At 40.6% G+C, this 26,256-nt stretch overlaps 1 protein-coding gene across 2 annotated transcripts; it reads left to right on the top strand.

Moving 5' to 3' along the window:
- On the top strand, window positions 1-26,152 carry ALAS2 (5'-aminolevulinate synthase 2). 2 transcript variants are annotated; one of them, XM_025468514.3, is made up of 12 exons: window positions 113-150; window positions 2,499-2,562; window positions 5,295-5,490; window positions 6,145-6,267; window positions 7,100-7,210; window positions 9,976-10,198; window positions 10,750-10,934; window positions 16,399-16,578; window positions 19,489-19,653; window positions 20,199-20,467; window positions 21,915-22,077; window positions 25,867-26,152. In XM_025468514.3, exons 3-12 carry the CDS (start codon window positions 5,310-5,312, stop codon window positions 26,028-26,030), a joined length of 1,764 nt encoding a protein of 587 aa, XP_025324299.1. In that variant the 5' UTR covers window positions 113-150; window positions 2,499-2,562; window positions 5,295-5,309; the 3' UTR covers window positions 26,031-26,152. The 2 variants fall into 2 exon arrangements, with proteins under 2 accessions (XP_025324298.1, XP_025324299.1); XM_025468513.3 differs by lacking the exon at window positions 2,499-2,562 and having other exon boundaries at window positions 1-150.
- Window positions 26,153-26,256: the final 104 nt, after the last annotated feature.

The following is a 26,256-nucleotide window of genomic DNA, read 5'->3' as shown; positions in this document are numbered from 1 at the left end:
CAAGAGCCTGTGATACCTTTGGGGCCAATGCAGAGCCTGGCCAACAGAAGGAGAGAAGGGTGGAGTTGAGCCAAGGGGGAAGGGATAAATGCCAGGCTCTTACCTACAGCACCCACCCGTCGTTCGTTCGTCCTCAGTGCAGGGCAACAGGTAAGAGTTGCTTTCAGTCTGGGTCTACTGGTCTACTGGTCTTTCTGGTCTACTGCCCACCTCAAGCCTGCACATTCTAACTCTCTGGTCTGACTAGATCTGACTTTATTCCTTAGAATCTGTCTCTCTGACATTTTCTTTTTTCCTCCTATATCTTTTTTGTCTTTCCCTATTTTGGGCTTTCCTTTGTTTTGTCCTGCCTTTTTTCTCTCCCTTGTTAGTTTTCAGGATCATTCACTTCACTTCATCTGTCTCTGACACTCTAGCTTTCTCTTATTTTTCTTTGTCTGAGTTCTGTCTGTATATTCTTCTCTCATTCTTTGTCTCTCTTTCTTCTACTTGGCATCTCTCACTCTCCGTTTTCCTATCTCTCTATTCTTTTCCCTCTCTGTCTGTCAGAAATATGTCTTGCTATTTCTTCCAGTAATTATCCATTTCTCCCTCACTCTGACTCTTCTCTGCTCAGCTGATGGCAGAACTCAGCAGGTCTGTGCCTAGGGGGCCAGAGGTAGGGAGAGAAAATAGAGGGAATGTGGGGATGAAGGGAAGGATGAAATGGGTAGAGAGATAATTGAAGGACTTAAGAATTGATTAGCATAAATAAGGGGAGAAGGATGAAGAGGAATGTTTTGTCACTAAAAGGGCTCTATGCTGAATGCCAATAGATTTGTATTCTCACTCTAATTTTCTGTGAGACCCTAGGCAAGTCATTCAGCCTCTGAAAAAAAGGGTGCTTGTCCTGTGATCTCCAAAATCTCTCCTAACTTTGATATTGTGGTCTTCTGAAATTTTGTTTCTAAAAATTTCAGTTCTGTGATTCCAAGTATCTAAAATTCTCTATGACTCTTCCATGACGCTGAGAGGATGCCAGGAGGGGAAGTAAAGTTTGATACATTCAATTCTGGAAGAAAAGTGATCATCCCCTACAGACCTAACTGATTCTTGCAAAGCAATCCACAAAAGGGAGAGAGGGAGCAAGGAACATGGCAATGAGTGGTTTCTGGTTCTCTGCTGAAGTAGAGTTGTGGTTGGCCCCTCTGATCTCTAGGACTACATATTGGCTGCTGACATGAAAAAAGGGTTTTAAGGTATAAGGAACACCTACAAGTAATGATCTGTCACTTGGCCTGAAATTTCACCATTACATCTTTGGTGGAATCTTTGTTTTAAGAAGATCCTTGGCAAAGATTGCTAAAGTGGATGTATAATTTGTTAAATTGAATGAATTAATGTTCACCAGTGCCTGAAATTCCACTTCAGTTAGAAATCTGTTCCTTTGCTAAAAGCACTTTCACAGTCCAAAATCAAATGTCCCAGAAAGGGGCCTGTTAGTGCAGCAGAGGGGATTAATGTCTGGAGTCAGGTTCTCAGCCAAGAAAATATGTAGTAATTTTTGAATCATAGATCCATAGTGGTTAAGTTAGCAAGCCCTGAAGTCAGATTGCCTCGGTTTGAATCCTACTTCTCTTACTTATTAGCTCTGTGACCTGAATGGGTTAATTAATCTATGGGGAGCTCAGTTTCCTCAGGTTTGAAGTAAAGTTGATATTAGTGTCTACCTCATAGGGTTGTTGTGATAATTAAAAGAGTCAGTGTATGTGAAGCATTACAACAATGTTTGACACAGTGAGTACTCTGTGTTTGACTATTAGAACCAGATGAAATTAATGAAGTGGGAAACTGAGACCCAGAGAGGGAAAGTAAAGAGCCCAAGTTCATATAGTAAGTTTTAATAGGGTAAAGATAAAAATCAGGATTGAGACAAGAATCAATTTTAGAGAACTATTATGGTGTACAGACTAGTAAAGGTACATTCCTTGGATGTACCTTCACTTTCTCTACATAGAACTGTAGAAAATAGAAATAATAGTAACATTATTTTCAATATTTATTCTAAGATAAGCACTGTTTTATATACTTTATAGGATTATTTTACTGAATCTTCACAACATCCCTGTGAAGTAGCTTGTCTTTGTTATTATTTAAACTTTACAGATATAAGATGTAGAGAAGAGACAAAACTTTTCTGAGGTCCCAGAGCTAGTTAGTGGTGGAGCCAGGATTCAAGAAAGTCTGACTCCAGAGGTTGTGCTCTTAGATACACTAAATTGCCTAAAATACTTTCTTAATTCAATTTTACTCACTCCAATCCCATGATAGGTAGGGGAGATGGAATGGAAACAGAGCTGAAGGTAACTAGACTGTAAAATTATGGATCATAAAGTGGGCAGGGAGAGGGGAGCTGGGCAAATTCAAGGAAAGGAGAATCAGAACAGAGAAATTGCAATTGAAGCTTGAAAGAACTTGATAATTCAACAAATTCCAAAACGTATTCTATATTTTCCCAGGTCCCTGAAAATATCATGGCCAGAAGTTCCTGAGAGATGATGAATGGACTGAATTATATATGGGGTGGGAAAAGGCCTTAATCCACGATCATCCCAAGGCAGAACTGGACTCTGCTTCCAATCTTGGAGGCTTTCCTTCACATTACATATCCCAATGTTGTTGTCTTATTGTTGTCAGTGTTGATGTTGGGGAAGGGAGTTTGCAGGAGCCTAGAACTTGAACATCTTCTTTGCCTTCCTTTTCCTGGATCATCCACCCATCTTTACCACATATTGCCAGAGGCAGTCCCAGCCAGATGCTCAATCATGATTCTAGAAAGGAGCTCTCCTTCCCTCCCACACCCTGGTCTCAGTTTAGGGAGTGGTGAGACTCCAACTATGATAAATACTGGGAGCTTTATCTGTGGTCTGCAGACTCAGCCCTAAGTGCTTTGGCCTTTGCAGGCAGGCAGGGGAGGGGAAACTGATATCTCCACATATGATGTAGGCATTGGATCCAATTCATTACCTACCATATGAAGTAGGCATAAATACCCTACATCTGACAGTTGATGAAAGCTAAGACCCAGAGAGGGGAAGTGGCTTTCCAAAAACATCTAACAGGTAGCTGGGAAGCTGTAATTTAAGTAAGCAAAGTTAACATTTATTGAAAACTTACTGTGTGTCAAGTATTGTTCTAACGGCTTAACATGAGTTTCATCTAGTTTTTTCAATACCCCTTGGCCTTTCCCAATTTCAGGTGTCATACACCCTGCCCTGATCTATGCTCCTATGACAGCCTGTGAATGTTGAAGGGAGAATGCTCTTAGATGAACAAGGGGAAGAGATTGCTTTGTGAATTAGGGGGAGGGGTATTGTTCCATAAGAAATAAAGGAGGTTACCATATAAGGAAAGGGCTATGAGGTCATCCTGTTCACTTTTCCCTTACAATATAAAGTCCTGTATACTAGAGGTGCTTAGATTCTACTCCATAGCTCTTCTGGTGGTGCCCGGGTCTTAGGCTTCCCACATTCCCCCATATCTCCCCTATTGTCTTGTCCCCTATTTTGTCTCACTTTCTAATGTTGGATCTCCAGTTTGCCCTTTTACTTTTTTTTAGATGTTATTTATTTATTCATAGATACACAGAGAGAGAGAGGCAGAGACACAGGCAGAGGGAGGAGCAGGCTCCATGCAGAGAGCCTGACATGGGACTCAATCCCAGGTCTCCAGAATCACACACTGGGCCAAAGACAGGTGCTAAACCACTGAGCCACCCGGGCTGCCCTGCTGTTTTACTTTTAATCTATTTCTCCTATTCGTTCTTTGTCCTCCTCTAGATTTCCTAGCCCTCCCTCATCCCAACCTTCAGCACACCTTAACCATCTTTTCTTATCTATCCTTTTATCTTATCTCTATTCCTTTCTCTCTGTTGCTCAGTCTCTCTCATCTCCCTCAGTAGCATCAATCTCTTCTTACCCTAACTCTTCTGTGTTGCTCTCTCTAACCCCCAATATCTATGGAAGCATTTATCCCTTATCTTTGTGCCTGACTGATTCTCTGCTCCTGCTGGATTCCCACCTCTCCTGCACTCAGTTTTCTGAGTCTTTGTATTTTCTTGTATGTTCCTTTATTTCTCTTCATGTCCATTTTGCGTCTTGTCTATCTCTGCCTCTACCTCTGCTCTCTCTCTCTCATCTAAGTCTCTTTCCTTATCCTTTTGTATCTCCCAGAATCTTTTTTTCTGTTTTTCTGAACCTCCTGTTTTTCTTCCTCTTCCTGTTCATATCATGAGCCTATCCCTTTCCCTATGCTATTGATCTCTTTCTCTCCCACAATTCTCTTCTAACTTCACCACTACCACTGTACCTTTGTTTTCTCTCACTTCCCCCTTTTATCTTCCCCAGTTTCTCTTTTCTTCTATTTCCTTACCCTTCTTTTCTTTCCTTCACTTCAGTCCCTATTCATTCATTAATTTAATCCTAAATTCAACAAATATTTATTGAATGCCTATTTGTATTCAAATAGGTATGTGTATACCAAATGGGTATTTGTTATCTTTTTTCTGACCTGCACTCTGTCCCTTCTGTCCTATGTCTTATCTTCTGCCTCTTTCATTAGCCCTTAGGCTTGTTTCCCTAATCCCTTGGATCTTGTTTTCATCTCCTCTAACTGTTCTTTTCTAAAATCCAGGAGCAAGTTCAAAGACAGCAAAATACCAGTCTGGTGGCACATGGCCTGTAGGGCCTAAGGCCTTCCCTTTTGTCCTATTCCTTGAATCTACTTAAGCTGGAACCTGTGGCCTCAAGCTCCTTTTTCCTTTCTGGTTGGGCCTGTTCAGGAAACACTCTAAGCCAAGCCTCAGGAGTCCTGGCCAATGGCATCTGTTTGCATTAGCAGAATGAATATTAACTTGACTAAGGCTAATATTCTAGAAAGACTTTTAACCTTAAGTGTTATCAAAGAGTTGGTGGTCATCAGTTCTCATCCTGCTACATACAAGCATACTTCAGTAATCCTCACCATCATAGAAGGCAGAGTCTGAATCAGAATTTAGGCTTCCTAACCTTCAGTTGAAACTCTTTGCTTTACCCCATTGTCTAATGGTCATTGTCTCATTTCTTCCTCCCTGATGCTCTGTTGGTACACTTTGATATTGGGAAAAGTCTTACCATGGAAGGACAACGAGGGCATCTTTAAAAGGGGCATCATACATTGGTTGCAAAGCTATAGGCAAATCATCAAACACAGGAATGACCCTTGGCTTTTGGTCAGGCTTTCATGATGGATTCTTATGTCTTCCACATCTTCTGTAGGACTTCGGGCTCAAGATGGTAGTAGTAGCTATGTTGCTACAGTGCTGTCCTGTGCTTGCCCGGGACCATATAGGCCTCCTGGGCAAGATCATTAAGACTCATCAGTTCCTGTTTGGTATTGGACGCTGTCCTATCCTTGCCACCCAAAGACCAACCTTTTCTCAAATCCACCTTAAGGCAACCAAGGCTGGAGGAGGTAAGAAGAAGTTTCTGGCAAATGATGGAGAATGTCTGGATCTTGCAGATAAGGTTCCAAGTCATACTGACCATCATTGCCTAATAAGTGGGAAGGCTTATGTGAAATGTGTCAAGACAAAATGAGCTGACCCCAAAACACATCTGGGTTCTGACTTCTGCCAATATCTCTCAAGAGTGTCACTCTCATGCCCCTCATACTCTATATACTCCCAGTATTGCTGAAACTACTTAAATTTGCCTGGATGAATTCTATTGTCTCAAGCTTCTATGTCTTTGCACCTGTCACATGACCCTCACCCATACCTTTTACCAGAGTATCTCATACTTTTCATGTGACACTTAACGTGGGCATCATCTCCTCTGTGAAGCTTGTCTAAACTTCCAGCCTATCCATTTCCAATTCTGGGTCATGTTTCCTCCCTCTTTTAGACTACCACAGCCCATGTCCTCTCTCTTATCTCAGCACTGTTCACAATGTGTCTTCAGTGTATGCCACCTCTACCAGCCTAAAAGCTCCCCTAGCAAGGGACATTTTTGTATCCCTACCATAGCCTGAGATAGAGCTTTGGGATACAATAGGTCTCAGTAATCATTATTAAACTAAACTTATGGCTAGAAATGCATTGCCACTTACTCTCTTACCTTTGCACAGACTCTCCACCTTGGGCCAAAAGCCCCTGTCCCTTTATGCTGTCAGAACTCCAGGATGGGAAGAGCAAGATTGTGCAGAAGGCAGCTCCAGAAGTCCAGGAGGATGTGAAGACTTTCAAGACAGGTTGGAGTCAAGTGCTACCTCATCCAAGCTCTACTCCTAATGCTTGAACTCACTTCATCACAGTCCTGAGCTAGGCTAATTCTAGGTCAACTAGTATGCATCCCATGATGGGAAGTCCAGTCTTTTCCAAGGAGACCATGGTAGGCAATGGCTTAGTGCACTGAAATGTGCCCTCCCCAACACACATAAATGCAGAGGTTCTTGTAACTTTAAGCCATTAGTCTAAAATGAGCCCTCTAGAGCTCTGCCTCCTCTCTCCCAAGTGGTTAATGGATTGCAACAGTCTGGGCTCCCACATTTAAGCAATACCACTCTACAACAATCTGGATTTGCATGAGAGTAAGTGTTGGAAGCAGGTACATCTTTTAAAAGGATATGAAGCCCCAGGTCAACTCAATTGGTGCAGACTATTCAAGAAAATCACACTTGAAATATGGCCACACTATTGACATTTTTCATAGGCCCTTTTGGGATATCATTAAAAATAAAAATTTCAAATTTGAATTTTAATGACATTTGGAAAAGAAGAGTAAGGTACAATGTCCTGCATATACCTCTTACGTACAAGATTCAGGGCGGCTGCCCCAGTTACTTTGCCCAAGGGAATTTTCTAATGGGGAAAATGTAATACCTTATGGAAAGTGCCTGACACTAAATTTTCCACTTGGTGAGATGAGTGGGGGCTCACTTTGCAGAATATCTCTTCTCTCTACAGGCTTCTCTACTTCATAAACTTGAATTTTCATGTTGTATTGAGTTTAAAGAGGACAGCACATGCTTTCTTTTTTTCTCCCCTCTATTCATGGCCAATGAATCTCACACTCTCTGTCAGACCTGCCCAGATCCCCGGCCTCAACCAGCCTGAGAAAGCCATTCTCCAATCCCCAGGAGCTAGAGCTAATTTCAGAGAAGGTCACACACCTGGTTCAGAACAACATGATTGGTGAGTTTGTTCAGATGGAAATAAAGGGGGGTAGGAATGTGGAAGGAGTGCTAAAGGGGCTTCTGAAACAGTAGAAGAAATTTCAAGGAAGTACTTTGAAACCAAAGGGAGTCTGGGTTTAAATTTTAATTTAAAACTTGCTGGATCAATGTTCTTTGGCAAGTAAGTCAGTTTCTTTTAGTGGAATTTTAATGCTTGCCTCAACAGGTTATCATGAGGAAGAAATAAAATTAGATTTATGGAAGTGTTTCTAGCTGTTTTGAGGCCTCAGTAAATACTACGTTTATTCCTATTATTTCTTCTTCATACTTCCCTCAAAAATTCATCTTTTACCGATAGCCTTTTTCCCTTTTCCCCTTTCTTGTATGTGTTTATATTGATTATTCATAATGCAATTTGCCTTTTTCTAATATAAAAGGAAGATGATTAATTGTATTTTTCAACAGATATAGGAAAATATAGAGGGGAATTTAAATCACTCAGACTTCCACCATCCACTATTAACTTTTCATATTTTTTCCATATACTTTTCCATGACTAATAATACACACACACACACACACACAGACATACCTCCTATACTTCCTTCTACATACATGTTTTTATTAGAAATGTGATTTTATTCTACTGGTTTTGTTATCCTTTTTTTTTTTTAGTTCAATTTGCCAACATATAGCATAACACCCAGTGCTCATCCCATCAAGTGCCCCCCTCAGTGCCCATCACCCAGTCACCCCACCCCCCACCCTTTCCACCACCCCTTGTTCTTTTCCCAGAGTTAGGACTCTCTCATTGGTTTTGTTATCTTGCTTTGTTTACCTAACAGTATGTCATGGGCATCATTTCATGGCCCTAAGCATAGAGATGCATAATCATTATTTAATGGTTGAATGGTTCTATAAGCATGGATGCAACATCGTTCAGTTAATCAAGCATCTATAATGCAGGTTATTATTTTCAATTTTTTGTGCTTTATTCTGCTTTATAGTGTATGTTTGTTTTATGTACATATAAATGTACTCAAATATAATACATAATATTATCTTAGACCCATAATGGTTATACTAGAGATTATTTAGCTATTCCTCTATTGAGTTGCTTCCAAATTTTCCTACTACAAATAGTGGTGCAACAAAAAACTCTGAGTGTACCTCAGCATGGACATAGGTAGGGTTTTTTTTTCCTCTAGGATAGCATTAAGAGGTGAAAAATCTTAGGGTGTAAGGTTGTATACATTTTTAACATTAATAAACATTGTCAGTTAGCCCTCCAAAGTGGTGTACTAGTTATCAAAGAGAGTATTCATATTCTCACACCCTCTCTAGCACTTGATATCATCAGACTTTTACATCTTTATCAATATGGATGAAAATTTGATTTTGCAGTTTGGTTTTCCTTAAGAATCTTCTGCATTTATTAAATTTTCTATTTATATTCTTTGCCCATTTTTCTAGTGGGTTGAAAAGTTTTCATAGTAAGTTTTTAGAGGTGTTTTTCTTTTTAGAGAGGGAGAAAGGGGGGCTCTGAAGGAGAGGGAGAATCTTAAGCAGGCTCCATGCCCAACACAGAACCCAAAGCAGGGCTCAATCTCACAATCCTGAGAGCATGACCTGAGACAAAATCAAGAGTCAGATGCTTAACTGACTGAACCATCCAGAACCCAAATTTTTCAGAGTTAAAAAAAAAAAGTTCTGGATATCAATCATTTTTTTCTGTTAAAAATACTGCAAATATTTCTCTAGGTATGCCAGTATTTGCATTTTAAAAATTCTTGATACATATTTCTAAACATCCCTGCAGCAAAGATGTTACCAGTTTACATCCCTACCACATCAGTTGTCATCTGCAACAATCATGATTTCTGTCTCATGTTTAACAAGTCTATTGGCACACGTTGTTTCCATTTATCCTGAAAATAGTATTGCTCCATTTGATAGTAGTAGCAGTTTTGAAAGTAAACTCTAGGTCACTTATTTGTAGGCCACTTTCTTGCTGCATAACCTTGGTCAAGTTACCTAACTTGTCTATGCTTCCATCTCCTCATCTGTAAAATGCAAATACTAACAAAACTCTCCACATAGGGCTGTTACGAGGAATACAAGAAATAATATTTATAAAGTTCCTAAGAGAAGGCATTACATATAATAGACACTCATTAAATGTTGGTTATAATAATATAATTAAATATTAGCTGCTGCTACTACTACTACTACTACTACTACTACTACTATTACTATAATTGTAATAATACTAATTGTACCAGACATTAATTTGGCTGTATTACATTCTGTTTATCATCAAATGCTCGCAATTCTCCAAGAAGGTATTATTAGCCCCATTCTACAGGTGAGGAAATTAAGAGAGCGGATTCATGACTTGCTCAAGGTCACATAACTAGGAAGTGGGAGAGCAATGACTAGAAACCTGATCTGTTGATACTGTTTCCACTAAAACTAGAAGTAGTGATTTCAGCAAGAAGGCAACCACAATAATCTTAAAAAAAGAGAGATGGCCCTGCCAGGGGCAGTAAATCTGAGTGAATGTATGAATAATTTACTGAGCGACTGAGCAATTGAGAAAGCAAAGGAATCACTGAATGAAGTCATGGAGAGTTACTGTGGCTCAGTAAGTTGATGACTGATCAAATAAATGAATAAATGGAAAGAGAACTGGAGAACTCAAAATCAACTACGTGGATAAAATATGGACTAATCAGGAAGTGATTTAAAAATGAATTCTTTTCATCTCCATTTCTACTTTGGCAGGAAACCATGTTTTTGGTTATGACCAGTTTTTCAGGCACAAGATCATGGAGAAGAAACAGGACCATACCTACCGTGTGTTCAAGACTGTAAATCGCTGGGCTGATGCATACCCTTTTGCCCAACACTTCTCTGAGGCATCTATGGCCTCAAAGGACGTGTCAGTCTGGTGCAGTAATGACTATCTAGGCATGAGCCGGCACCCTCGGGTCTTGCAAGCTACACAGTGAGTAGTAAGATCTGGGCCATGAGCTGTGGGGACACATACAAAAAAGAATCAAAGCCACACATGGAAGGGAAAAGCAGAGCGGCAGTGGAAAACTGAGTTGCACCTACCACCCCTTTTGTCCATGGTCTTCCAGCATACCTAACCCTCAAATATGAACCATGTCAGTCAACAAACCATGATTTCCAAATTATTGATTGTCCAGTTCTATGGAGAAGATGGAAGACCAAGCAAGGCCCACTTTCCATGAGCTCTTACTCTGGTTACAGAATGAATATTGCTAGAGATAGTGTGTGACATCCTCTAGAAGGTCTTCCTAGCTGTACAACTATCTTCTCCCTCCATCCCTGAGTGCCGTCATCCTGAGAAGGAGGACCCATATCTCCTCATTGTGTCAATCTTGCCCTCTATTTGATTACATAGGGCACAGCTCATATAGGATAACTAAATCAACACTGACCTCCATCAATGAAGAGAAACCTACCCAGTTCCTTGGTACCTGACAAGGGTTTTTCCCTCCTCTTGTCCTCCCTCTGTTTTCTCCTGGCCAGGGAGACCCTGCAGCGTCATGGAGCTGGAGCTGGTGGTACCCGCAATATTTCAGGTACCAGTAAGTTTCATGTGGAGCTGGAGCAGGAGCTGGCTGAGCTGCACCAAAAAGATGCAGCCCTGCTTTTTTCTTCCTGCTTTGTGGCGAATGACTCTACTCTCTTCACTTTGGCAAAGATCCTGCCAGGTAAGCCTAGGGCCTGAGTTCTGTTCAAGGTTGGAATCTTGCACTATAGCATGCAGTCTCCTTGCCTTCATCACCTTTTCCCTCTATTCTGAGTTCACTTGCTCCCATTGCCCTTCTTTCTTACCCACTTTACGTATCCTCAACACTGGATGACTATATCCCTCTCATTTCTCCCCTTCTTTAGTTAGGCTGAAGAATACTACTAAGGAACATTGCTCAACTCCACAGAAGAGTAACACCGTAAATTTATCACCCCCTCCAAACTTAACTGGGCCCATAACACCCATAAATACTCCTTTGGTGTCTCCATACTAGCTTTTTTCAAACACTCTTCTATTTTAAAACCTGTGACTATCTCTTCCTTCATTCTTAGCAAATAACCTCACATCTCACATGGCAAAGAAAACAGAAGCCACCAGAGAGAAACTCTTTTAGCTTAAAGCCATCAAACCTACAAACTTATCTGATTTTTCATCTACCCTTCTTTCATACTTTCCTTTTACAATTTGAAGGCACATCTCTTCTGCCTAAAGCCAATCCTTTCACTGTGTAGTAGATCCCATCTGCACTTAATCTTCTCAATCTCCCACTCTCTAGCTAATAATGTCCTCAATTCATATGCCTATTGTCATTCCATCACATCCCCAACCACAGATGAATATAATACTCCACCTTCTCCATGCCAATCCTAGGCACATATAATTACTCAGGTGGAATCCAGTAAAAATTCATGGTCCCAAACTTGTACCAGGTCCTCTATGCTGTCTAGTGATCCTGTTTCCAAGATCAGCCTTCCAAATCTCCAGGGCAGTTTTGCAACACCCCTCCCCCCATTCTGCTCAGCCTTCCCACACTTCCACCTCACCCTCAACCACAGCAATTAACTTCACCTCCTTCCTCACTGAAAATAGAAGTTCTCAAGTAGCAATGTCCTCAACTCTTTAACACAAACTATACAAACTCACAAACATCCCTACATGTACTCTCCTCACTTTTTCTCTCCTGTCACAATGAAAGAGGTGCCCTGTTTCTTGTTGACTTATCCTTTTGCTGGTGCTCTGTGTCTCATTCCCCTCCACCTCCTCAGAAAATTTGATCTATCACTTCCTTCTCTTCTTGCATCTTCAGCCTCTCCTCTTTCAACATGCTAAAGTCTCTTTCATCTAAAAAAGAAAAAAGTCCTCTCATCACTATCTAGCTACTGCCCTATCTATCCCCTTCCTATAATAGACCAACTGCTTGAGAGAAGTCTCTACACTTGCTATCTACTTCCTTACTTTCTGTTGATTCTTCAGCACACTGTAAACATTTCTACTGTTTCTGAGAAACTTTTTCTGAGAGCATACATAACCCCAACTAAAATACCTTTGGGAATTTTTTCAGTGAACATCCTCCTCAACCATTAGAATTAAACTTCTTTCCATTTCTTCTACCACCATCCTAGCTTAAGACCAACATCATTTTCTTGATTTCACCTTTGCCCTCCTATATTCTATTCTTCACAACAGTCAGAATAATATCTTTATAAATGCAAACCTATTTTTGTTACCCCCTGCCCCAAACTCTTTAATATATTCCCATTGCCCTTCAGACCAAACCTAAACTTTTTATCATGGCCCTCAATAATCTAGCTTCTACCTACCTCTTCAGCATCATCTTTGATAATCCTCCTCTCACTCTTTTGTTCAGTAATATATTCATTTACTCACTTATAAATCAGTAATTTGTTTACCCATCAATTAATTCAAAAAATGTTTAATTAGCATCTACTGTGTACTTAGATTTATACTGGGTACCAGAGACAGAAAGATAAAATATGTTATTTCTTTCAGTTTTGTTGGTTATTTCCTTCACTGTGCAGAAGCTTTTAATTTTGATGAATTCCTAATACTTTATTTTTGCCCTTTTTTCCCTTGCCTCAGGACACATATCTAGTAAGAATTTGCTATACCCAATGTCAAAGAGGTTACTGCCTATGTTCTCCTCTAGGATTTTTATGGCTTCAGTTCTCAAATTTAGGTCTTTCATTTGTTTTGAATTTATTTTTTGTATGGTATAAGAAAGTTCAGTTCTTCTTTTGTATGTTGCTGTCCAATCTTCCTAACACTATTTTTATTTAAGATTTTATTTATTTATTCATGAGAGGAGATGAGAGACAGAGACACAGGCAGAGGGAATAGCAGGCTCCATGCAGGGAACCCAAAGTGGGACTCGATCCCGGGACTCCAGGATCACGCCCTGGGCCAAAGGCATGCGCTAAACCGCTGAGCCACCCAGGCGTCCCCCCATCCTTTTTTTTTTCCTAACACCATTTGTTGAAGAGTCTTTTTTCCCATTGAATATTCTTTCCTGCTTTGCTGAAGATTAATTGACCCTACAGTTGTGGGTTCATTTCTGGGTTTTCTATTCTGTAGCATTGATCTATGTGTCTATGTTTGTGCCTGTACTATACTGTTTTGATCACTACGGCTTTGTGGTTTTTTGTATATTTTTTTATTGGAGTTCGATTTGCCAACATACAGTATAACACCCAGTGCTCATCCCGTCAAGTGCCCCCCTCAGTGCCCATCACCCAGCTTTGTAACACAACTTGAAGTCTGGAATTGTGACACCTTCGCCTTTGCTTTTCTTTTTCAATGTTTCTTTGGTTATGGGGGGTCTTTTGTAGTTCTATACAAATTTTAGGATTGTTTGTTCTAGCTCTGTGAAAAAATGCTATTGATAGAGATTGCATTAAATGTGTAGGTTGCTTTGGGTAATATAGACATCTTAATAATATTTGTTCTTCCAACGCTTGGGCATGGAATGTCTTTCCATTTCTTTGTGTTATCTTCAATTTCTTTCATCAGTGTTTTATAGTTTTCAGAGTAGCAGTCTTTCACTCTTTTATTAGGTTTATTCCTGGGTATCTTACTGTTCCTAGTACAATTGTAAATGAGATCAATTCCTTAATTTCTCTTTCTGCTGCTTCATTATTAGTGTATAGGAATGCAACAGATATCTGTACCTTTATTTATATCCTGTCACTTTACTGAATTGATTTATCAGTTCTAGCAATTTTTTGGTGGAGCCTTTGGGTTTTCTATATAAAATATCATGTCATGTGCAAATCATGGAAGTTTCACTTCTTCCTTATTGATTTGAATTCCTTTTATTTCTTCTTCTTGTCTGATTGCTGTGGCTAGGACTTCCAGTACTATGTTAAATAACACTGTCAAGAGTAGACATCCCTGTCTTGTTCCCGACCATACAGGAAAAGCTCTCAGGTTTCCCCCACTGAGGATGATATTGGCTGTGGGTTATTCATATAAGGCCTTTATTATGTTGAGGTATGCTCCCTTTAAACCTACTTTGTTGATGGTTTTTATTATAAATGGATGTTGTGCTTTGTCAAATGTTTTTTCTACATCTATTGAAATGATCAGTTGGTTCTTATCCTTTCTTTTATTAATGTGGTATATCACATGGATTTGTAAATATTGAACCACCTTGAAAACCAGGAAAAATTCCACTTGATAATGGTGAATAATTTTTTAAAAAATGTATTGTTGAATTTAGTTTGCTTGTATTTTATTGAGAATTTTTCCATCTATATTCATCAGGGATATTGGCCTGTAGTTCTCTTTTTTAGTGGAGTCTTTATCTGGTTTTGGTATCAAGGTAAGGCTAGTCTCATAGAATGAATTTGGAAGTTTTCCCTTCTTTTCAATTTTTTGGAACAGTTTGAGAAGAATAGGTATTAACTCTTCTTTAAATGTTTGGTAGAGTTTGCCTGTGAAGCCATCTGGCACTGGACCCTTGTTTATTTGGAGTTCTTCTATTACTAATTCAATTTATTTGCTGGTTATTTGTCTGTTCAAGTTTTCTATTTCTTCCTGTTTCAGTTTTGGTAGTTTATAATCAACAAAAGTAAAAGGCAGGGGATCCCTGGGTGGCTCAGTGGTTTAGCACCTGCCTTCCGCCCAGGGCATGATCCTGGAGTCCTGGGATCTAGTCCCGCATCAGGCTCCCTGCATGGAGCCTGCTTCTCCCTCTGCCTGTGTCTCCGCCTCTCTCTCTCTCTCTCTCTCCTCTCTCTCTGTCTCTCCCTGTCTCTCATGAACAAATAAATAAAATTTTAAAAAAGTAAAAGGCAATCTATGAAATGGAAAGGATATTTGCAAATGATATATCTGATAAAGAGTTAGTATCCAAAAATATAAGGGGCTTATAAAACTCAACATCCAAAAAACTATTAATCCAATTTAATAAGTGGGCAGAAGTCATGAATAGACATTTTTCCAAGAAGATATACAGATGGCCAACAGACACATGAAAGGGTGCTCACTATCACTGATCATCAGAGAAATACAAATCAAAACTACAAATAACATCTGTCATTAACATACAAGTGTTTGTAAACTTATGTGTAGAAGGATATGGGAATAGATGTATATTTAACTCATTGAAGCTATACTGTGTATAATGTATCTTTCAAGGAGCATCTTCTTTCACTAAGATATTAGTGTTTGTAAATGTATTTGTAGAAGCATATGGGAATAGCCATATGCTTAACTCATTGGAATTACACTGTGTATAATGAATGTGTCCTTCAAATACCATCTTCTTGCATTAACAACAACAAAATTGCGTGATTCTTGCTCTCAATAAACTCCAAATCTATTTTCCTTCATGGCAGGTCCCCTAGAAAGTCATGCCTGATTTTCTCAGTTAGAAGTGATAGCTTACTCTAATGAAAGTCCAGAATTCCTTGATGGCAGTGCAATTTGGGGGGAGCCAAGAATCAATCCCCTCCACCAATATCCCACCTCTACCTGTCCTCCCATATTTGTTCAGTGAAAAGCTCTATATTCCTCAGGTCCTAGGGAAAGGTCTTCCCCTTTGTAGACCTTAGCTTCCTCACTTAACAGTTTAGGAACTGAACTCCATGTTTACTAATGTTCTGTTCTGCTCTGACATTCCATGAGCTTATGATTCAAATAGAAAATCTTATTAAGTATCTACCCTGTAACTATAAGCAGAAGAATGATACCTGGAAGAGGTCGGATTTCATCTAGGCCAGAAAGAATATAGTATCAGTCCAAGTCAACAAGTCAAGTCCCATTCCCTGGGATAAACTCCTCTCCAAGGCTTGATCTTATGTATCTGGGAATAGGAACCCAGACCCTGCCCTCAAGAAACTCTAGAGCTTCTTGGGAAATTAAAATTTCGTCTACCCCCAAGGTAGTCAGTGCCAGATCAGGCTAGAAATGATTGAAGGGAAGGGTGTAGGGGTCAGAATTTCAGGGCAAGGGATTTCTTTCAAGGGAGGAAGAGGTGTCACAAAGGCTTCCAGAGGAGACGGAAGCAGAACAGGGTCTTCAAAGGGATGGCTGGCTGGCTCTCTACCCCTGTCAGGTCAGCCCTGAGGTTGAAGTGGAAATACTGGAACAGAAGCTTAAGGAATATGCATCTGGTTCTTCAGGTTGTGAGATTTACTCAGATGCAGGGAATCATGCTTCAATGATCCAAGGTATTCGCAACAGTGGAGCAGCGAAGTTTGTCTTCAGGCACAATGACCCTGACCACCTGAAGAAACTTCTAAAGGAATCCAATACTAGGACACCCAAAATTGTGGCCTTTGAGACTGTTCACTCCATGGATGGTATGTATATAATAAAAACCATGGTAGCAATGATAATAGCTGACATGTATAGAATTTGTTTATATGCCAAGCAAAATTATTAGTATTTTATTTTATTTTTTTAAATAATAAATTTATTTTTTATTGATGTTCAATTTGCCAACATACAGAATAACACCCAGTGAAATTATTAGTATTTTAGACATATTAATTTGCTTAATCTTCACAATAATTCTATGGAGTAAGTTCTATTATTTCTATTTATTTACATGGGGAAACTGAGACACAAATAAATAACTTGCCCAAGGTCATAAAGCCATAAGCCAGTAAATGCCAAAGGATAAAAGCAGCTATTATACTGATTTTACAGGTTAAGAACTGATGTTCAGAGACAGTACCCAACTTGTTTTGGTTGACTCAGTAAATTGGTGCCAAAGTATTTGTACCCTAGAAAGTATTATTCCAATTCCTTCACATAACACTCCCTCCATTAGAAATGCTATGAAATCAGTCATTCTAGTGTCTGGTTTCTGCAATGAAAAATTTTAAGAACCATTGCCTGGGAGTTCTTTCAGGGTCCAGTATGAAGCATTGGAATCAAAACATGTTTTCAAGTGAGAGAGACCTGGGTTCAAATCCCACCTCTGGCACTTACTTGTTCTATGATCTTGGGTAACACCTCAACTCCCTGAGCCTCAGTTTTTCCCAACATAAAATATCTAATAGTAAGAATTAGACAATGGAAGTCATTCCATTTATTATTATCTAAATAGAAATAAATGACCTTAACCCTCCTACCTCTTTTCTTCCCCCAACTGAAACAATGTCCAAACATTCTACTGCTACCTATCTTGAGCAGAAATCATGTGTTTTAGACATCGCCTTGTGGATTTATTAAATAAACACTTCTCACTTAATTTCAATTTGTTGTTTTTCCAACTGAAATAAAGGAGAGTCCATAGTATTACTTGATTTGGCTAACATAAGTGTCATCAGTAACACGTAACTGTGATGCACAGGCTATGGAACCAGGCTATTATGTTCAGATCCCAACATGACAGCTTACTAGCTAGGGCAATTTTCTTAATTGCTCTGTGTCTCAGGGTTTTCTTTATTTTTCTTTCATTCTTTCTTTTTTTTTTTGTAAAATGGGGGTTATAATAGAGTAGCCGTGAGAATTTAGTTGATATATGTGAAAAATTTATTATTGTGCCCACTCCCACATTTCTACAACTAGCAACAAAGTAAAACTATCCCATGATTATATTTCTACTTCTGAGACTACCGTAATTCATTATGTCTTTAGTGGAAACCATGTTGGGATCATTTTACTTCCTTACATTTGCAAATGAACGGCTCCTTATTTTGTTGGTGGACACTACTTAAACTATCAATTTGAGGGCTAAATTTCTTCCATTGAAATTATGCTGGAGCCATTTCCCTATTTGTCTTGAGCTCCACCTATTGTGATTTTCTCCCCCTCATGTTGTTCTGAATTGCTCACATTTTTTAATCCTGGTTTGGAGCCCCAGTTTCCACCTGAAGAACTTTCTTCTGTATTCCAACTCCCTGCACCTCAGCATTTTCCAGATGGGGAATGACAGAAAGTATGAGTTCTTATATATGCAGAGTGGCCACAAAGTCTATAGATGAGATTCACAGCCATTTGAAGACATTATAGACAATTATCAGCATAGAAGATGTCCAGAATAACATAGGAAAATGGTAAGTCTGTATGAAAAATAGTGAGGAGCAAACATTACTTCTAATTCTTCCATCCAACAGATTGAGACTGAGCCTGTGGGAGGGCTCCTTCAGGTAATAACATTGACAGAGATGAGAGAGAAATGCATTCCCACAGAGACACAGAAAAAACAGAGGCTCAAAGAAACTCAGAAAGAGGGACGCCTGGGTGGCTCAGTGGTTGAGCGTCTGCCTTCTGCTCAAGTGGTGATCCTGGGGTCCTGAGATCAAGTCCTGCATCTGGCTCTTCACAGGGAGCCTGCTTCTCCCTCTATCTATGTCTCTGCCTCTCACTCTGTGTCTCTCATGAATAAATAAAATCTTTTTTTAAAAAAAGAAGAGAAACTCAGAAGCATAGAGGTACAGGGAAAGAAAATCTGAAGCAGAGAGAGAGGTAGCCTCTCTCTCTGTGTGTCTCTCATTGATAAATAAATAAAATATTTAAAAAGTGACAGAAATCCAGAAAAACGGAGACAGGGAGGACCAGTGCAGTATAAAGATATTGACAGGCTTCCAAAAGCACCTGCCTGAGGGGATGAGTTGGCTCTGAAATCAGGACTGCATTAACCTGGAGGAAAAAGTTACTTTTTCTTTTTTTTTAAAGATGTTATTTATTTATTCATGAGAGAGAGAGAGAGAGAGAGAGAGAGAAAGGCAGAGACACATGCAGAGGGAGAAGCAGGCTCCATGCAGGGAGCCCGATGTGGAACTCGATCCTGGGACTCCAGGATCACGCCCCAGGGCCAAAGGCAGGCGCTAAACCACTGAGTCACCCAGGGATCCCCAAAAGTTACTTTTTCAATTTATTAAAACAAAGGCACCAAATGGGCCAGTGCCAACGCAAAGTGGAAATACACAGACTTGTGGGAGTGAAGAAAGGAAGCAAAGAGAGGCTGGAAAATGGCTTAAACAAGAAGATACTGTCAGAAGTAAAAATAGAAACACAGAGGCAAGCCTTGATTACAAACTAGGGAAAACACACACACACACACACACACACACACACACCTTGAGTGGGCATGAGATGGAGGCAGTCAACAAATTTAAGGAAGTTTGAAATAGTCCCAGCCGAGTATGCACATCCTCGCCCTTTTCCAACCCAAAATAGTTATGGGTCACAAATTCCACACTGGAGATGACGCTGGGGAAGCATTGTGATCTCCTACCTTTTTCCTTGGCTTTTCTCAGGTGCCATCTGTCCCCTTGAGGAGTTGTGTGATGTGGCCCATCAGTATGGGGCTCTGACTTTCGTGGATGAGGTTCATGCTGTAGGGCTATATGGACCCCAGGGTGCTGGGATTGGGGAGCGTGATGGAGTTATGCACAAGATTGACATTGTCTCTGGAACTCTTGGTGAGTGCCTTGGGATGCCCTTATATATAATCCAGTAAGACCCTTTCCTTCCTCCTCCCCAAAGCTATAGAAGTTATTTGGGTAGAACTCATAGCCTCAGGCTATGGAACTCTTGGATTCCCTCCTCCCACTCCTACCCCACTGCAGAGTTGCTGAGAAAGTCTGGGAGGGGTTTTTGAGAATAACCCTAAGTAGGGCCAAATAGCCAGGTTCAAGTCAGTACGGAGAGTTGTAGTTCTAAATTCCTCCCCCACTCCAGCCCCAACCTTCATTTTAGTTCCACTTTTGGGACTAACCAGCTAAAGGTCCCCACCCAGCTACCACCTATCTCATCACTGCATGTGGCAGGCCTTGGAAGTCCTATCTCAAAGCAGCAGAACTATCAGCTGTCTGTCCTGTCATGGACAAGAGAGATAAGCAGAGGTCTGGGAAAGGAATCGGAACTCCAGCTTCTGGTGCACATCTTCATGTTTATCTGGACATAATCCTGTCCCTTTAGAGACTAATTATGGGCTCTGTGCATATCCTCCCCCCATTATCTCCAGGTAAGGCCTTTGGCTGTGTGGGTGGCTACATCGCCAGCACCCGTGACTTGGTGGACATGGTGCGCTCCTATGCTGCTGGCTTCATCTTTACCACTTCACTGCCTCCCATGGTGCTCTCTGGGGCTTTAGAATCTGTGCGGCTGCTCAAGGGAGAGGAAGGCCAAGCCCTGAGGCGAGCCCACCAGCGCAATGTCAAGCACATGCGCCAGCTACTAATGGACAGGGGCCTTCCTGTCATTCCCTGCCCCAGCCACATCATCCCCATCCGGGTGAGAGCCCCACCCTGACCATTACCCTACCCACTTATCTTTTCTGGAGCCCTCCCACACCCAGCAAACCAACAACTGCTCCTCTGATCTGTTCTTTACTTTCCTGTTAACTACCCTCATTTCCAGCTATGTTACCCTTTTTGAAAAATCATCAGCCATTCTGGATTAGTCACCTCTTTTTGCATTAGCTATTATCTCATGATTAGACTGTCCTGACCCTCACAATATTGGGTACCTGTGACCTATAATTCAGTGTTTTTGAAACTGTGGGTCAAGACCACTCGTGGCAAAATCAGTTTAGCAAGTTATGACTAGTATTAAAAATTAAAATAGAATTGAAAATGTTGTAATACATCACAAAGAGAAGGTAATATTTTATGAAAAATGTGTTTCAGTTTTATACATATGTATATGCACACATATGTGACATATGTGGATATATAATCAGTCATGATATGAAACATATTTCTTAAAAAGAGTTGAAGTAAAAAATATTGAAGTCAGAAAGAAAGTAAAAAACCATGGGACAAGGTGCTATTTTGGATTCCCAATCATGTTTGTTTACTGCCTTTAAAAATGAACTGCTACCTCTTTCTTAACATCTATTTGTGTGTGTCAGTATGTCAGAGTGTGGTAAAGACACTTTTTTGTGATGGTTTTGTGAATGAGAAACAAATAGTCACTGCTTGGGCTAATTCAATATTCCTTTTTGGGGATATTGGGAGACTATTTTTGTTTTTATTATTATTTTTATTGGGGCTCAATTTGCCAACATATAGCATAACACCCAGTGCTCATCCCATCAAGTACCCCCCTCAGTGCCCGTCACCCAGTCACCCCAACCCCTGCCCACCTCCCTTTCCACCACCCCTTGTTCATTTCCCAGTTACGTGTCTCTCATGTTGTCACCCTCACTGATATTTCCCACTCATTTTCTCTCCTTTCCCCTTTATTCCTTCACTATTTTTTATATTGCCTAAATGAATGAGACCATATAATGTTTGTCCTTCTCCAACTGACTTACTTCACTCAGCATAATACCCTCCAGTTCCATCCACATTGAAGCAAATGGTGGGGAGACTATTTTTGAATTTTTTAAAATTAACCCAATGAATCACCCCAGAGGTAGCTTGGGGAGGGTTCACCTTCTTACTCAGAACGAACTCAAGTTAACATACTATCTAGGTAAAACCAGCGTGCTTGCTCTGCAAATACTTTCAAGACCAGGTACCTAGCACCACCTCCATCCCAAACCCTTCAAATTTAATTGTTGCCTCTGAGCAACTCCTTGATAGAAATTCTGGAGCTGCCACTAAGCCCTTTCTGAAAAAAAATCTGTCTCAAACTTCAGTGATGTTTGTTGAACCGCCTCCCTCCACCTGTTCAATGGAACTTTGATAGTGGGGCCAGGGTAGCAGATACTGACACGCTTTTCTCCTGAGCCCAGGTGGGTGATGCAGCACTGAACAGCAAGATCTGTGATCTCCTGCTCTCCAAGCATGGTATCTATGTGCAGGCCATCAACTACCCAACTGTCCCCCGAGGTGAAGAGCTGCTGCGTCTGGCACCCTCCCCTCACCACAGCCCTCAGATGATGGAAGACTTTGTGCGTAAGTCCTCAACATAGGTGTCTATAGCACTCTTTCCCTTCAGCCCCAGGATCTGAATAAGTTGAGGGAATGAATTCCATTCAGTTTAAAAGTATATTTCCAGAATATCTATTGTGTGCCAGACTCTAAACTGGGGTAATAAAAGGATGAGAAACACTTTCTAGATTCATAAAGTTCCAATTCAGATGAGCCATAGCAGACACAAACAATGACTGTAAGAGGTGATCAAATTTCAACAAAGAGTGCATCAGAGAGTTGTGGAAACAGAGAGAATAGGCCTGACCCAACACGTAGGATTCAAGACAGGCTTCTTAGTGGAAGTGACACCTGAGCTGAATTTTATAAGGAGAGTGGTATTGGATCAAGAGAATAGTGTGGAAGTGGTATTCCTTGCAGAAGGAAGAGCATAAAGAAAGGCAAAGAGAATGACGTGAACTAGCCTGAGATATATCAAGAACAATAAGCAGGTGTTACTGAGATGTAGAGTAGTAGGAATGGAGTAGAGGAAGGAAGTGCCAACCTATGAGTCTATAAAGACAACACAAGACAGGGATTGGATTGAGAGGTTTGTAGAGCTACAGAGTAGCTTGGGTTTTATCCTGAATGATGCCAGTTTAGTCAATTCACCTAAAGTTTACTGGATTCCCACTGGATGCAGTTTTTAGCACAGGGCCTGGCATAGAGCAAGTGTTCATTCCAAGTCTGTTGGACAAAAGACATGTAGGCAGCTGACAGTCTAGAAAAGGAGAGAGATATAGACATAGACAATACTGGTCCAGGGTGATGAGCTACAGTGCTCTGGGAGCTGGAGAGAGTAATCACTCATGGCTAGAGAAAGTAGGAAGCGTGAAGTTAGGAAGGTTTTGTGGGTGAGGAAGTTCTTGTGCTGCACCTTGAAGTACATATGGTATAGTGCAAGGGCATTCCAGAATAAGGAAATTCTGTGAGCAAGGACCTAGAGATGAGAAAACAGAAGACATGCATTGGCAATAGTCATTCTGTTTGGGGCATAGGTAGCATGAGAATTCAAGGAAGATAAGATAGGTAGGTGCTATTCATTCAAAAACATTAATTAATGCTAGCCAACATTTATTAAGTACTTACCATGTGCCAAGCACTGTTCTAAACTTTTTGCATGTATTAACTCATCTAATACTCATCAGACCGAGATGCTATTATTAGCATTTCCATTTTATATATGCGGAAATTGAGGCATAAAAATATATAGTAACTGGTCAACCAAGGTCACACAGCGATTGGATTTGAACTGGGGAGTCTGTCTCTACCTCTACAGTCATAACCAGTAGTCAGGTCCACTGCCTGAGCTGATGATCCAGACTCCTGGACCTTTTGCTCAGTCCTCTAAGTTGCTCTGGCCTTTAATTATGGAGCCCTCAGTATTCCATTCTCTGAGTGTCCACTTATGCTGAGCTTTTCAGTAAAGAAATATGACAGCCATTTACCATGCGTCCACCAGTCCTTTAAGCCCACAGTCAACCCATCCTGAAATCCTACAAATGGTCTCTACAGTCTCTCTCAAATCTGTTTTTTGCTATTGCCTGTTTTTGAATACATGTCAATGTGATTTCTTCCTAATTTTCCTGCTTCTCCCTTGATCCCTTCTATTCTCCAGAGTGACCATCAGAGGGATTTTTTTTAAACATCTGACTATATACTTCCCTTACATAAACCTCTTCCTGTTTCCCATTTGCCTAGACTAGAGCAGTGGTCTCCTATGTGAGGTATGCAAGATGACCCATAGGGCGAGGCAGGTCATTAGAATTTTTCCTTTTTTTTAATCTTAAAAATAGGAAATTAGACATAATGGACTGATCTTTAACATATAGACTGACAATTATACATGTATCAGTATATAAAAAACATACGTAAATTAGAGGCATGTGCTAAAATGTTTGTACTGATAGATTGTACAGTCCAAAATTTAGAGACCACTGGCCTGTAGAAGTTGAAGCTCCTTGGCATGGCATTCAATGCCTTAAACATGGTGAACTCTATGCCCTCACCTCTTTTCTACATTCATTTTAGTTCTCCAGGTCCACTGAGTGACTTGTAAACCCCTTATTTTGCTCTACTTTCTTACCTCTGGTACTTTCCTCCCTTTTTATTGGAATGCCCTCCCTCACTCTTTCCTCTGGTGCACTTTTTTTATCTTCTAGACTTAATTGGTCATCCTTAAATTCATTCTTCCAACAAATATTGAGTATCTACTGTGTGCTAGACACTGTTCTAGGTGCTGGGGATCCAGTACTAACTAAAACAGACACAAAATCACTATCCTTCTGCAGCGTATATTCTAGAGGAAGGAGATAGTCAAAAGCCTTTAAAAAAGAAGCAATGCATATAGCATGGTAGTTTTAAGTGTTATGGAAAAAATAGAGCAGGATAAGGGAATAAGTGCTGGTGGGGAGGGGTTGGTTTGGAAGAGGGTTGTAGCATTAAATAGTGTTAAGACTAGAGATCATTGAGGGGACACTTGAGCAAAGCTATAAAGGTAAAGGAATTAGCTGGGCAGATATCAAAAGGAAGGTCATCCCAGGCAGAGAGATCAACCTAAGGCAGGAAGACCCTGTCACAGGAGTATTTCTTCTATACTTGAGGAATAGTAAGGAGATGATGTGGATAGAGTGGTATAAGCAAGAGGCAGAGATAGAAAATTGAGTAGTGAAGGGAAATGTGAGGCTACACTGTGTAAGGTATCCTCCCATTGGAAGGATTTTGGCTTCAACTCTGAAAGTCTTTTGAAGGATTTGAGCAGAAGAGGAACATAGTTGACTGAGGTTTTAACAGAACTGCTCCAACTTTTATGTTGAGAATAGACTGAAACAGAGAATGAGTGGAAACAGAGATCCAATTGGGGGCTACTGTAATAATCCAAGTAAGAGAGGATAGTGATTTAAACCTGATGATGGCATTAGAGGTGAATGAGAAGTGGTCTAAATTTTGAAGGTGAAATCAGTAGTCATTTTCTGATAGATTGGAAGTGTGGTAAGAGAGAAAGAGAAAAATAAAGATGGCTCTAAAATCTTTGGACTGAACTAGAACTGCCATCAACTGAGACAGATGGGGAAGGCTGAAAGTAGACTTGGTGGAAGGCAGGGAGATCAGTAGCTCAGTTGTGCTCATGTGGTTAGAGATGTTGATTAAACATCCAGGTGGAGAAACAGAAAGGCAATTGGTATATACAGGTCTAGAATTCAGAAGAGGCGTCTGAGCTGAGATGAAAAACTCAAAATCAACATATAAATAGTATTTATAGCCATGAGACTAAATAAGATCTCCCAGGGAGTAAGCATAAAAACAAGGTCAAGGACAGAGCCCTGGCACACACCTGTAGCATTTCCAATAATGGGGTCAGGTTCTCTCCTCTGGGTTCCCACCCACTCCAGAACACCCCCCATCCCAGGCTCACAGGTCACAAATGATGACACCGTATGGCTATTATTGTGTTATCTTCATTAGGCTGAGTTTTCAAGCAAATGGATTCACTTCTTAGGTCAGAGTATGTCCCGTACTTAAGCAGTAGTCCAGGCCAGGCCAGTACAGCTTTAAGTTGTGTCAAAGGAGTGCATCCCAATCTTGTATACATTACAGCACTCATACACAAATGGTAACATTCATAGCACACAATGGAGCAAAGGTTATTTCTGGTTCTAAGGTATCATAGAGGCTTGAGGGGATCATTATCTTGGCACATCTGTATTGTGACACTGGGATTAAGAAGACCTAATCTAACCAATTCTTTCCTTCCCCACCCTTACCACCTTTTAGAGAAGCTGCTGGTAGCCTGGACTGAGGTGGGGCTGCCCCTCCAGGATGTGTCTATGGCTGCCTGCAATTTTTGTCACCGGCCTGTGCACTTTGAGCTCATGAGTGAATGGGAACGTTCCTACTTTGGGAACATGGGGCCCCAGTATGTCACCACCTATGCCTGAGAAGCCAGCTGCCTCAGAGCCCCAACCCATGTGCACTTCACGTGGGACTGATCCTCTTCCTGTCCTCTGCTTTGTTGTGTGCCTCTAGCTGACTTCAGCCTGAAAATAAAGAACAAACTGCAGCATTTGTAGCCTTTTGTTAGACAGGAAACTGCATTATATCTGACTCCTTCAGACAAGTAGCAGAGCCATGAGGAAACCATAGGTCACTTGTTGGTCTGACCAA

Source organism: Canis lupus, chromosome X (genome assembly GCF_003254725.2).
Source record: "Canis lupus dingo isolate Sandy chromosome X, ASM325472v2, whole genome shotgun sequence".
Lineage (NCBI taxonomy): Eukaryota > Metazoa > Chordata > Mammalia > Carnivora > Canidae > Canis > Canis lupus.
The sequence above is the reverse complement of the archived record's forward strand: the minus strand, read 5'-3'. Positions and strand labels throughout refer to the sequence as shown.